Source organism: Podarcis cretensis, assembly GCF_951804945.1.
Source record: "Podarcis cretensis genome assembly, chromosome: 9".
Lineage (NCBI taxonomy): Eukaryota > Metazoa > Chordata > Lepidosauria > Squamata > Lacertidae > Podarcis > Podarcis cretensis.
Window position 1 is genome coordinate 75,714,220 of NC_137178.1, and position 13,356 is coordinate 75,727,575.

Below are 13,356 nucleotides of genomic sequence, written 5' to 3' on the forward strand. Positions count from 1 at the left end.
TTCTATATTTCTGGATTGGTATTATGAAAATATTTTTGCATTTGAGTCTTAACTCTTTTTTTAGGTTATTGCTTTCCCTTTAGCTAGCTTTGTACTTTTTAATGGCTAAGAAGATTTATCCTGTTCTTTGCAGTTCATCATTAATTAGAGTTAAATCTATGTGTAACTAATTAAACCAGATACGAAAAGTTATTTGAATTCATCCAAGAAATACTCCTAATATGCCATATGGCTATCTTTGCACAATCTTTTGTCAAGAAACATTCCCAATAAGAGATTATTTTATTTTTTTGCTATTGTAACTTTTCTTAAAGGTGAAGAAAGTGTATCTCTATTACCAATGCTGTAAAAATACATACATCACATTTTCTTCTGTGCCAAACATTGTGGGTCTTCATATTTTAACCATCCTCATTTTTTTTGTTTGACTAGAACTTTTTAAATATACTGTAAATGGTTGATATTGTAAAGCCATATAAATGGGGTTATGGCCAGGTTTTCCCCTACCCTGGCAGCATTAAGGTGCTCTATTTAACATGTTGTGTTTCTTTGAATGTTTCTTTCAGTAATCATTCTTTCATCCTCAGTTTTTCTAGCTCCAAACTACACAACAGCTTAAATTTCAACTGAGTGTTTTTTTCTCTCATTTCATCATAGTAGGCTTGTCCAGAATTTTAGTTGTTAATACTCAACTTCCCCAGTCAAACACTTTCCAGAAACTAAATTTTGTTTCTGAGATCACGATAATCTCTTTGCAAGCATTTCAGTTTTCACAGAACTTCTAAGTTCTTCTTCTTCTAACACAGGAGTTGCCTTGATCCGCCTGGCCATTCTCTCCTCCTGGTGTCGTTTCTCCCTTTCTTGGTAACGTCCAGTCTTTGTAAGTTGGAGTTAGCTTTATCAAAGGGAAATCTGAGTTCTTTAATTCGTTCCATTCTTGTAGTAGCTCTCACTCTAGATTGAACCAGCACTGCTTCTTTGCACTGAAAGCTCCAGTGCAGATGTCTTTATGTGAAACGAAGACTGTGCTTTTGAGATCATGCAACTGGGTACAAAAAGGTAGGTGACTAACAATAACACTCACAGAGGTAGACATAGTTCAGACTGCTGTCAATAATGGCCCCTGCATTTTTATTCATTGTTTTGTATATAAATATAATAAATAATAATAAATAATTTACTTGTCTCAAAAGTGCACTCAGTTTCTTAGTGTGTGCTGGCTTATATCAACTTATCAAATAATTCCAGTTTATAGCTATAATTTTATAAAATACCTAGAGGAACCCAAATAGCCCACAGCTTAACATATAAATACAAACAGTTGCAAACTGCATCAAGGAAAAATAAAGAGACTTTGACTTTGAACTGCTTGTACAGTTTTGAAATTTGCACACAAATTCATTGGTTCAATCCAAAGGCCCTTTTCATACCCTAAGGAAGAGAGAGAATATAACAGATAGCAAGTAAGTTCATTGTTATGCACAATTTGAAAAATCTTTTAGGCTTCTTTCTTCTAATATATGTCCAAAGTTGAAACTGCAAAATTTTTTCTTAGATATTTAAAAGTAATTAATTGGTAAGATCATCTAATTCAAGAACAAATAGATACAGGAATTCATCCTGCACCTTTTTTTTGCAAAACAAAACAAAAAAATTCCTTCCAGTAGCACCTTAAAGACCAACTAAGTTAGTTCTTGGTATGAGCTTTCGTGTGCATGCACACTTCTTCAGATGTATCTGAAGAAGTGTGCATGCACACGAAAGCTCATACCAAGAACTAACTTAGTTGGTCTTTAAGGTGCTACTGGAAGGAATTTTTTTGTTTTGTTTTGACTATGGCAGACCAACACGGCTACCTATCTGTAACTTTTTTTTGCAGTACTCCTGAGACAAGCAAGTTGGATTAGACTAGATTAACCTTTGGGGTTCCTTCCAACTTTACAATTCTATGACGTTTGAAAGCCAGCTATACAACTGAGAGTGCCACATATTACTGTTCAAAAGCAATTCCTCCTAATGTGCCACTTTAAAAAGGGGGGAAAGGCTGGGGACGTATCAAAATCCCAGCAAACTGATTTCCAGTGTGTTGCTAATTAACAGCTACTAGCTATCAAACAGAAGTGCCTGGCGTGTTCTGGTCCATGGGGTCACGAAGAGTCGGACACGACTAAACGACTAAACAACAAAAGCTATCAAACACATACTATATAGTACTAATTGTGAGAATTACCTTGCGTAAGCTAAGCCACGAAAAACACAACATTGATTTCTTATCAATGTGGCAGCACACACATTAATTAAGAGGCAAATGCAGATCAGCATGGAGCCATTAAAAAAATCTGGCACCATGTAGAAAGCTTTTTTGTGTTTGTGTGTTTGTATTTTTAAGAGCTGTCTCACTCGTGAGCAGGCTAGACTCTTATTATCCAGCAAAATTGTCTGGCTTCCCAGGGTTCCTTCACTTGACTCCTGCGTCAGACTTTTGCCCCAGCAGAGATTCTTAGCTCACCTGCATGCTGAAGTAAAAGTGACCAGAGGTTGAACAAAGCTAAGCAAGACCCATAGGGGTTAAAAATACAAATCTCCTCTGAAAAGTAATTTTCTCCTATAAAAGGGTTCTCTCTTAAAGGAGTTACAAAGGGATACATATTATGAACCAATTCAGTTGCGTTCTATAACTCTTAGTACAGAATTTATGGATAGCATTGAAGATCTAGAGTTTGGTCATTTTTATTTCATATTTCTGCCTTTTATGGACATTCCAAAAAGGAGATCTTCAAAAATTAACAAAATCTAACAACAAATTAGCTTTGTAAAAGAAAATAATAATACCAACCATATATCCTTTCGCTGTAGATTCATCAAGACCACAGGATGAATGCTAATGAGAAAAACAGAAAAAGAAACAAAAACTATAAAGTAAGGTCAAAAAGAAAAGAAGAAAAAGAAGAAAGAAGATGTAAGATATACAATATTGATTCAGCGGTATCAAACCTCAGATTGCTAGAACATTATTTTTAAAAATGCAGTGGGCCATACTATACTGCTTTTCATAATTTGCATATGTTTTCATGAATCAGGAGAAATGAATCCATTGATGACAATGTTAGCAATTTCCTAGCAACATTGACATTCCTAAATATTCAATGCTGGCAAATCCCACAGAATGGAACTAGACAAATCTGTCCATTCTAACACTGCAGTCTCTTGGGTGTGCCTTATGTGTGTGGGGTCTAAGACCTGTGTGTTGTTGCACCATCTTGCCCCATACAAAATGGCTTCTTTGTCCCATACAGAAGAGCTGCTTTGCAAAAAGCGTGCAATGCAAGTTCTAGTTCTACCTGATCCACCTATTTTATCTGTGACAGGATTGTTGATATTGTGGTCCTACTTCTACCACATTACAAGTAACTCGCATCTTATGTTCATTATATTTGCACATTTGCAGCTTTACATGGACCACCAAAAATAATTAAATGAATGTCACACATGTGGGGAAAGGGGGCGGGAGAGCAGGGGGAGGGAAATGGCCAGCAATCCCATCAGCTACTGAGAGAGTGGTTGGGTGTAGTTGGAGAGTCAGTGGAGTGTAGGGAGAGAGTGGAGGAGGTAGCAGGGAGTTTTGGTGGTGGCTGGAGATAGATTGGAGGAGGCAGGAGAAACTTGTGGAGGAGTTGGTTGGAGAGACTGCGGAATGGCCCCAAAATGCAGGGCCTCAACATCAGCTACTGAAAAACCAAAGAAGCCGAGGGTGGTTCCCATGCTGGAAGAGAAGGAGGCTGTGCTGGACTGCTTGAGGGCTGGCGTGGGCGTCGTGGCATGCAAATATGGCCAGAATGAATCCAGCATCCATGCCATCAAGGTGGCTGAGAAGGAGATCTGTGGTGCTGTGGCAGCAAGCAACGGTGATCACCCACATGCCCTAGAAGGGAAAGACAATTATCTCCCTCCTGTCCTGTGTACAGTATTGGCACTCCAACAAAGAGGCCAAGGTGACTAGAGTAACAATTCTGGGCTGGTTCCACAAGTTATTCATTCCAGAGGTGAGATGTTCTCTCAATGAGAAACACCTGGAGTTTAGACCATGGGTAGGCAACCTAAGGCCCGGGGGCCACATCTGGCCCAATCGCCTTCTAAATCCGGCCCGCGGACAGTCCAGGAACCAGCGTGTTTTTACATGAGTAGAATGTGTCCTTTTATTTAAAATGCATCTCTGGATTATTTATGGGCCTGCCTGGTGTTTTTACATGAGTAGAATGTGTGCTTTTATTTAAAACGCATCTCCGGGTTATTCGTGGGACATAGGAATTCGTTCATTCCCCCCCCCCAAATATAGTCCGGCCCCCCACAAGGTCTGAGGGACAGTGGACCGGCCCCCTGCTGAAAAAGTTGGCTGATCTCTGGTTTAGAGTGTTGCTGCTTGGGGACAATGTTCCTGGACACCCCTTTGCACACAGCAAAGAAGAGGCTGTCCCTCTCTCCCCTTCTCTCTCATCCAGCCTCTGGATCAAGGTATGATTTGCTGCTTCACCTGCTGCTAACACAAAGCTCACCTTCTTCTGAATGATTGGGGAAAACCCAGCCAGATGGGCAGGGTATAAATAATAAAATTATGATTGTTGTTATTAACATGATGGATACTGTTCCGGATCTTAACCTCCTCAACTCCCTCTTGTCCTCATATTATCCACTGAAACATCATCCAGCAAGGGAGAGAAGGAGGAAGACCAGTATGGGCAGCATTTTTATACAGTTTTTTTTAAAGTTGTTCTGGATTTACGTGATTTTGTGTATACGTGTGATAGCCAGGAACATAACCCTCATGTAAGATGCGAGTTACCTGGACTTAGAAGAATTCTAATGACAATGTGCATTTTTCCAAAACAGATTAAAATCTGAAGCTAAAAAGAAATACTGAGAAGTCCAGAATTTACAGTATTGATTGGTTTGAGAATAAACTACCTTTTCCTCAATTTCTTTGAGTTGCCGCTTCTGAAGTTCAATTTTCTCTTCTAGCTCTCGAATTCTCTGGAATAAACAGGAACATATTTTTTTCAAGGTAAAAAGGCATTTCCTATAGGTTGTCAAACAATATCCACCTTTTACACACTCGAGAGCAGGGGTGCCCTAGATGTGCCTGGGCTCCAGTTCCCATCTGCCCCAGCCAGCAGGTCCAAAGGCCAGGGATGATGGGACTTGGGAGCCCTGCGACATTTGGAGGGGGCACCAGGTTGGCTATGCCTAAAATAGAGCAACCAACCACCTGAAAAGATTTGAGATCTGCTTCAAAGCTCTGTACTAGAATTCAAAAGACGAACACAAGAACCTTCTAAACCTAACACACTGAACCAAAACATGACACCTTTTCCTTGTTACTGTTCCACTGAGGTTTGACCAAAGCATAGGCAAAATCACAGCAGAAGCTTTTGAATTCTTAGAAAAAAACATTTCAAAAAAGAAGCCACTCAAGAAACTGTGTAGTTGGTTAGTTCCTGGGTTCCATGGAGGCGAGAGGCAGGAGGAAGCCAGTGCAGACCTGAAGGCTAAGCAGAGCTCCCTATCATTCCCAAATAAAGCTGCTCATGTTTGAGTTTGCCTGAAGTGCCTGGAGTCTGTTTCTAAGGATGGCAGCTCAGTGGATTCCTGAAATCAACAGCTTTAGTAGAAGGAAAATTAAATAAAATAACCAAAGAATTTGGGATTATTCCAATCTGCCAAATTCAGAAGGTGATCTCTGCCACAGCTTCTTTTAATGTCCAGTCTCTTAAGCCATTTATATTTTCAACACTAGGGGAGTGGCCTAGATGGTAGTGCAGATTTCAGTGCCTCATAACAGTCTCAGGATGAAATAATATACCTGAAGAGGAGTAAACACCCTGACGTACTTAATGCGAGACCAAGTAGATGAAATTCTGCTCTCACTTGAGCCGAGTCAAGATCATCTGAAGAAATATAGAATCATAGAATCATAGAGTTGGAAGAGACCACAAGGGCCATCGAGTCCAACCCCCTGCCAAGCAGGAAACACCATCAGAGCACTCCTGACATATGGTTGTCAAGCCTCTGCTTAAAGACCTCCAAAGAAGGAGACTCCACCACACTCCTTGGCAGCAAATTCCACTGTCGAACAGCTCTTACTGTCAGGATGTTCTTCCTAATGTTTAGGTGGAATCTTTTTTCTTGTAGTTTGGAACCATTGCTCCGTGTCCGCTTCTCTGGAGCAGCAGAAAACAACCTTTCTCCCTCCTCTATGTGACATCCTTTTATATATTTGAACATGGCTATCATATCACCCCTTAACCTCCTCTTCTCCAGGCTAAACATGCCTAGCTCCCTTAGCCGTTCTTCATAAGGCATCGTTTCCAGGCCTTTGACCATTTTGGTTGCCCTCCTCTGGACACGTTCCAGTTTGTCAGTGTCCTTCTTGACACTGACAAAGTGATTGGAAGATTGGAGAGGCATTCCAGCGGGCCACCAGGGAATCAGCTGAAAGGCCATCAACATGGGATAAAACATCCCCTATCACTCTCTGGAAACCATTTGGATTCATTAAGCAGCAGGAGCAGACCATCCAAATCTGTCCCACCTCCCTGCAGAGGGGAAGGGTTGCGGAGAAGTCCAGTGTAAAAAGCTGAGCTAGGGGTTCTGCCCACCAATCTATGAATGTCTTAAATAATTCTATTGACAGACCATCTAGCCCTGGTGATTTGCCCGGTTTCAAACTATTAATTATCTCTCTAATTTCCTCCACTTTCACCCTTGGTCACTCCTTTAGTTTATCTGGTTTGTTATCGTTGGTCTCCTTTCCATAAAATTTACTATGTTGATCATTAAATATGGATATGAAGTACCAAGACCATTTAGATTTTGCAAAAATAAGTCAATGCAGTGGGTCAAGGGGAGAGGGTCAAGGGACAGCAACAGGGCACCCATGGGGGCAGCAGTGCCCATAAAGAAGATAGAAGCCAGAAGCAAACGGAACAAAGAAGGTTGCAACAGAAACTGCCCACGGGAACAGTCTAAAAAGTTAACACTCTGAGTCAAGAGGACAGATGCCTGTAGCGCAAAGGGAAGAGAAAACAGAAAATAAAAAGGCCCAGCTAAAGATTTTGTATGTTATATTGCAAGAAAAAGGGACAATTTGCAAAGGTATGTTTTGCAGGTTCAGCAATCCCATTAACTCTATTTAAATTAAAGTTCAAGAAGTGCCTCTTAAAATCTGACAAAAATCTGAGTAGCAACTGTGGAATGTTCAGAACTATTTTGCAGAGTAAAAGCAAGAAAATCAAAGAAATTATTTATGTGCTGGATGAACTTGTTGGGACTAAGAGCATGTGAAGACATGAGGAAAGTTTTATCAACCATAAAGTCAAGGGATCGACTGGAGGTGTGCTGGTCCAGGATCCCAGGATTTAACAATTGATTGGCTATTCCCTGTTTCCCCCCCCCCTTGTTTCTAGAGCTGAAGGTGATCAAAAAGGGGGCGGGGGCAACAAAGACTCTCCTCCCTGAAAGAGAGGGGAGTGGTTGTGGGCGGGAGCCTGAACACCGCCCCTAGCAGGGGGCGTAGCCCCCTGCCTCCAGCTCACCTGGCTGGCGCTCACGCCCCCCCCCCGGTGGCCGTCCAACCAGGTGCCGTGGGGGGGCGTGTCCTGCAGCCTTGATGCTGCAGCGTCAGCCTCTCCCCGGCCTCATTTCTCTTCGTCGTCCTGTGCGAGTCAGGAGTCATCGTAGGGAAGAGCTCAGCCACGAGGTTTGGAGTCGGGGGGGGGTGTTTGTGTGTGTGGAGGCTGTCTGGTTCCTGGCTTGCCTTTTTAAATTTAGGAGGCTTGCGTGCGCTCATTGCTTTACTGCTTTTAAAAAAACCTATGCACCCAAGTTTGCCTTGCTGTCTTGCTGTGTCCTCTTTTCTGTGTAAAAACCTACATTTAACCTTTTATTTCCCCCCACTCCTGGTGCTGGATTTGTTTGGGTGTTTTTAAGTGCGAATTACCTTTCTTAAGCTGCAGCTTGTTCCTTTGCCCAGCACATGGTCACTCCACCACCAGCGAGGTCTGAGTGTGAATGCCATCTTACTATCTCCCTTGTCCCCTCACTTTCCTTCCCTGGCCTCTGCCTTGGTGGCTGTGCATTTTATTTTAATTTTGGCCAGTGTGCATGTATGTTTTTTCCCTTCTATTGCCCTTGCCCGTCCGATTGCCTGGCTGGTCTGGGTGACTGAGTGGGTTTGCCTTTGGGTTTGCCTTACATTTTAATTTGTTGGCCAGGGTGCTTGTACGTTTCCCCCCCTCCCTTGCCCTTGCCTGTTCCTCTCTAATTTTAAGTTCTGTGTGTGTGTGCTGGCAGCGTGTGTTTGTGCCTGCCGTTTGTTGATTTATTACTCTTTTAGTGTGGGTTTGATTTACCCTGCCATCCATTGGTACCACTTAAATCGGGAGCCCCCTCTGAAATTTTAAATGATGCTGGGGCTTAGAATAGACTGTGCATTTAAACCTCACCCCTCTTACTTTATCTAAGCCACACCCCCTTTTCGCTTGGCGTTTGGGGGAAGAAATAAGGCAGGGCTTGGGGGGGGGGGACAATTCAGGGTTTCTGACCAGGGAACCATTCCTCAGCATTGTACATTTATATGTTTAGAACCTTTGAAGGTGTACCTTTGCCTGGTTCTTGTCATTGGCTTCACTTGCCAGTACAGGGTCCCTAAAGATAACCGCTTTTAAACAAAACAAGACAAAACAGGTTGCGGTTTATATTTCCACTTCATTTTGGCTCACTGTAAAGGACAGCTATTTTGCTTTTCTTCTAAACTTTTCCATGCCCGGCATGTTCATTTTACCCCCTCCTCCCCCCCAACTCCCCCCCAGGCTTTTCTTCTCCTCCCTTCACCCCTCCTCCCTCCCAGCACCCCCCACCCTTTCAGAGTTCCCTTTGCTTCTGGCCTGAGTCATCACAGTTACCAGACAAGTTTTTCAACTTGCTTGCCTGCAGGCTTGATTGCTCTCTGAGTGACCAGCAGTTTGTTAGGCATTGTCTTTAAGCAGCTGGCAGTTCAGCAGCTCTAGTTGCATTGTCACGTTAACTAACCAGCAGTTTGACCATTTGCAGTCTTTTGTCTGTTTAAGCACTCTCATGGAGCTGACCAAAAATTTACTTTTCTTTGTTTGGCAAAGTTTCCTTTGTTTGGTAGACATTTTCCCAGTAGTGAAATATTCCCCTTAAGAGCAACTTCACCCCTCACATGAGGAAAGTTTTATCAACCATAAAGTCAAGGGATCGACTGGAGGTGTGCTGGTCCAGGATCCCAGGATTTAACAATTGATTGGCTATTCCCTGTCCCCCCCCCCTTGTTTCTAGAGCTGAAGGTGATCAAAAAGGGGGCGGGGGCAACAATTAACAGACTGTAAGACCCAACTGGCAGCACTGCAGGCTTGGGTACCGAAGGGGGTGGTGGTGAGAAGCTCTCTTGAGTGTAGGACAGTAGCTGAAACTCTGTTTAGAAGGACAGCTTCTATTTGACAAGATCCTATAGAAATAATCCCCAAGAGTTCCATGAAACGGAGCTACAGCAAAGGCCACTGTCTGACAATGAGGAGATCCGATCATCACCACGGAGACAACCAAAGGAGCAAGAACCATAGAGACCTGGTGAGCGGGAATCTCCACCATCTTCCTAATGAACCAGGAGTGGTTGGGAAGTGAGGCCACCACAGCAGATGGACTTGTAAATCTGAAACAGATCCCAAAGGGGGAAGGGATCATACTGGAGCTAAAATGAAACAGGGCGATTTGTTAATTCCTGTGAAGATGAGTGGAAGGAGAAAGCCAGTGTGTACCTGGAGGCCACAGAGTAAGCAGGGCCCCCTTTCTAGAATCATAGAATCATAGAGTTGGAAGAGACCACAAGGGCCATCGAGTCCAACCCCCTGCCAAGCAGGAAACACCATTCTATTATATTTAAATAAAGCTGTTCATGTTTGAGTTTAACTTCAGTGGTTGGAGTCTGTTTCTAAGCTTCTTGCCTTCATTTTGTTGCATAGCATATCCAAACGTAAGTTCATTACTTTGGAGCTACAACAATTTCCCAAAAAGTAGTCCAACCCATTCATATGTGCAGTGCAGTGATATGTGACCTTGACAAGGACCTTCAATGTCACTTTACATCCTGTAAAATTGATTTGGCATGGGCACCATTGAGCTCATTGGCACCATTAATTTATTTTGCTGAAGCACTTTCTGGATGTTGTCTGAACTACTATAATACAAAACTGGAGGTTTAGCAAGCAGCTTAGTAGCTCTTGTGACTCATGTAATTCTTATTGGATTTACTTTCATTAACAAATCCATGAAAACAATGTGGTAATTTTAGCACAAGGCAGGTTCAAAAGGACTCCCTAAGCTGCTTATAAACTCAGCTTGAAAACCTTTGAAAGGTTCAGTATGATTTACAAGATATGCCTAAGGAAGAGCTCTTTCAAACAACATCATCCTGTAACTAAACACATGGTCTGGAATACGAAAAGTCAGCATCGCCAGAATGAGAAATATATTGCAGCTCACAACGGTAAGGAATTCCGCTTTCAAAACAATTGAAGTGGTGCCACTGTTAATGAAAATGCTGAAAGGTGCATAGACAAAAAGGCATGTTTATTTGTTATATAAATGTTATATAATGAAACTGTGAATTAAGATTAAGGTTAGAAATCAAAGATGTTGAACTGTTAGGTTATGCAAACTGGCTGTTCGTCACAGTCCAGAGAGTTGAAAGACTGGCTTCTTTCATACACAGCAAGTCTCTCTCTCTCTCTCTCTCTCTCTCTTTCAAGGTCACATTTAGCACAGCTATTGAAACTTTCCTAAGTTCTACCATGATGGAGGAAAAACAAAAAAAATTCCTTCCAGTAGCACCTTAAAGACCAACTAAGTTAGTTCTTGGTATGAGCTTTCGTGTGCATGCACACTTCTTCAGATACACTGTGTATCTGAAGAAGAGAGCGTTCTAAATATAGGTAACAGACATTGCACAACTAACTCTGTGTATCTGAAGAAGTGTGCATGCACACGAAAGCTCATACCAAGAACTAACTTAGTTGGTCTTTAAGGTGCTACTGGAAGGAATTTTTTTTGTTTTGACTATGGCAGACCAACACGGCTACCTATCTGTAACATGATGGAGGAAGTCGCAGATGTTATTTGCATGTCTGCCCCATCCAAAGAGGGGTGTGTGTCTAATTTTTAAAACAAAAGGGATTTATGGATTAGGGAAACCGAGCCCTTTCTCTTTCCTTCCATTACTACACTGTGCTCTATCGCTTGAAACACCTTTCTCCAGGCCCAGCTCTGATACCAGAAGTGACACAGGCTAGGCAGAAAGGTGCCTAAATGGAAACAATGGCCTAAGGGGACGCCAGGTGGAAAAGGGGGGGGGGGACTTTAGCTCCACTCACCCTTTTGTGGTCACAGTTATACTGTCTCTCCTTTGAGACATGAGTTGGAGAAGATATTGGAACAATAAATGTGTCTGTTGTTGCCTCTCATTCAGAGAGAGGGAGGGAGGGAGGAATAGAACCTCCATTGCAGTAAAAACATTCCAAGTTAGTTGTGCAATGTCTGTTACCTATATTTAGAACGCTCTCTTACCTTGAAGCAAGCAGCCCTCAAACTTCCTGTACTTACTCCAGTTTTAGATACACGCCACAGAGGCTTGATTATGGAATATCATAGCCCTTTTGTATTCCAACAGTGAATAAGGGCAGAAAATAATTTGGCCTTTGTAAGAATGCTGATATATGCAGAATTCATCATGCAAAAGGCTGGACTGGATGAATCCCAAGACGGAATTAAGATTGCAGGAAGAAATATCAACAACCTCAGATATGCAAATGACACAATTTTGATGACAGAAAGTGAGGAGGAATTAAAGAACCTCTTAATGAGGGTGAAAGAGGAGAGTGCAAAATATGGTCTGAAGCTCAACATCAAAAAAATCAATACTTCAGTGGTATCTGAAGAAGTGTGCATGCACACGAAAGCTCATACCAAGAACTAACTTAGTTGGTCTTTAAGGTGCTACTGGAAGGAATTTTTTTATTTTGTTTTGACTATGGCAGACCAACACGGCTACCTATCTGTAATCAAAAAAACTAAGATCCTGGCCACTGGTCCCATCACTTTCTGGCAAATAGAAGGGGAAGAAATGGAGGCAGTGAGAGATTTTACTTTCTTGGGCTCCATGATCACTGCAGATGGTGACAGCAGCCACGAAATTAAAAGACGCCTGCTTCTTGGGAGAAAAGCAATGACAAATCTAGACAGCATCTTAAAAAGCTGAGACATCACCTTGCCGACAAAGGTCCGTATAGTTAAAGCTATGGTTTTCCCAGTAGTGATGTATGGAAGTGAGAGCTGGACCATAAAGAAGGCTGATCGCCGAAGAATTGATGCTTTTGAATTATAGTGCTGGAGGAGACTCTTGAGAGTCCCATGGACTGCAAGAAGATCAAACCTATCCATTTTGAAGGAAATCAGCTCTGAGTGCTCACTGGAAGGACAGATCGTGAAGCTAAGGCTCCAATACTTTGGCCACCTCATGAGAAGAGAAGACTCCCTGGAAAAGACCCTGATGTTGGGAAAGATGGAGGGAACAAGGAGAAGGGGACGACAGAGGACGAGATGGTTGGACAGTGTTATTGAAGCTACCAACATGAGTTTGACCAAACTGCGGGAGGCAGTGGAAGACAGGAGTGCCTGGCGTTCTCTGGTCCAGGGGGTCACCAAGAGTTGGACATGACTAAACAACTAAACAAAAACAACAAAAATGCTGCCTGTGGCCCCATGAGCTTTTCACTTCATTGACTTGCAGCCTGAAATCTCCTCCCTCCCTTTTCAGCATGAACTACCTTCCATCCTCCAATCAATTGTACCTGGTGAAATTTTTGCCATTTATAGCTATCAGATCACGTGGTAATCACAGACAGATCTTAGCCAATCTCTTCTGCTGGAGAATGGTTAGGTATGTCATTTCAGACAGGTATCTAATGTGCAGAGCTTTTTCAGACATTGTTTTCAAACCATGGATTGGCTAAAAACACTGCAGAGCGAACACTTCTTGTGTCTTCTCCCTCTGGTTTATCAATACCGCACTACAGCCATTAACACCCAGGACAGATTTGGACTTTGCAGGTTCTGAGAATGGAGCTTTGTGCTTGCACACGGAGCACGTTTTAAACAGGGACATGGGAACCACTTTTCCAGCAATACAGCATGCACAACTTAAAGATCCCCAACTGAAACTGGACTTTTGCGGGAAATGTTAGAACATGGCAGGGTGAAATAAAAGTGGCAGCATAGTCCCAAAGT

General features: G+C 42.5%; 1 protein-coding gene across 5 annotated transcripts in view; it reads right to left on the reverse strand.

Moving 5' to 3' along the window:
- Nucleotides 1–1,188: 1,188 nt before the first annotated feature.
- JAKMIP1 (janus kinase and microtubule interacting protein 1) overlaps nucleotides 1,189–13,356 on the reverse strand; it is an 86,366-nt gene continuing 74,198 nt past the window's right edge. For 3 of the 5 annotated variants that reach the window (XM_079991536.1, XM_079991533.1, XM_079991534.1), the window contains 3 exons: nucleotides 4,963–5,028; nucleotides 2,837–2,881; nucleotides 1,191–1,431 (listed from right to left, as the gene is read on the reverse strand). In XM_079991536.1, coding sequence (XP_079847662.1) covers nucleotides 1,399–1,431; nucleotides 2,837–2,881; nucleotides 4,963–5,028 — 144 coding nt within the window. In that variant the 3' untranslated portion in view covers nucleotides 1,191–1,398. Of the gene's footprint in view, nucleotides 1,432–2,836; nucleotides 2,913–4,962; nucleotides 5,029–13,356 lie in introns of all 5 variants that reach the window. The other 2 variants (XM_079991537.1, XM_079991535.1) reach the window with 2 other exon arrangements.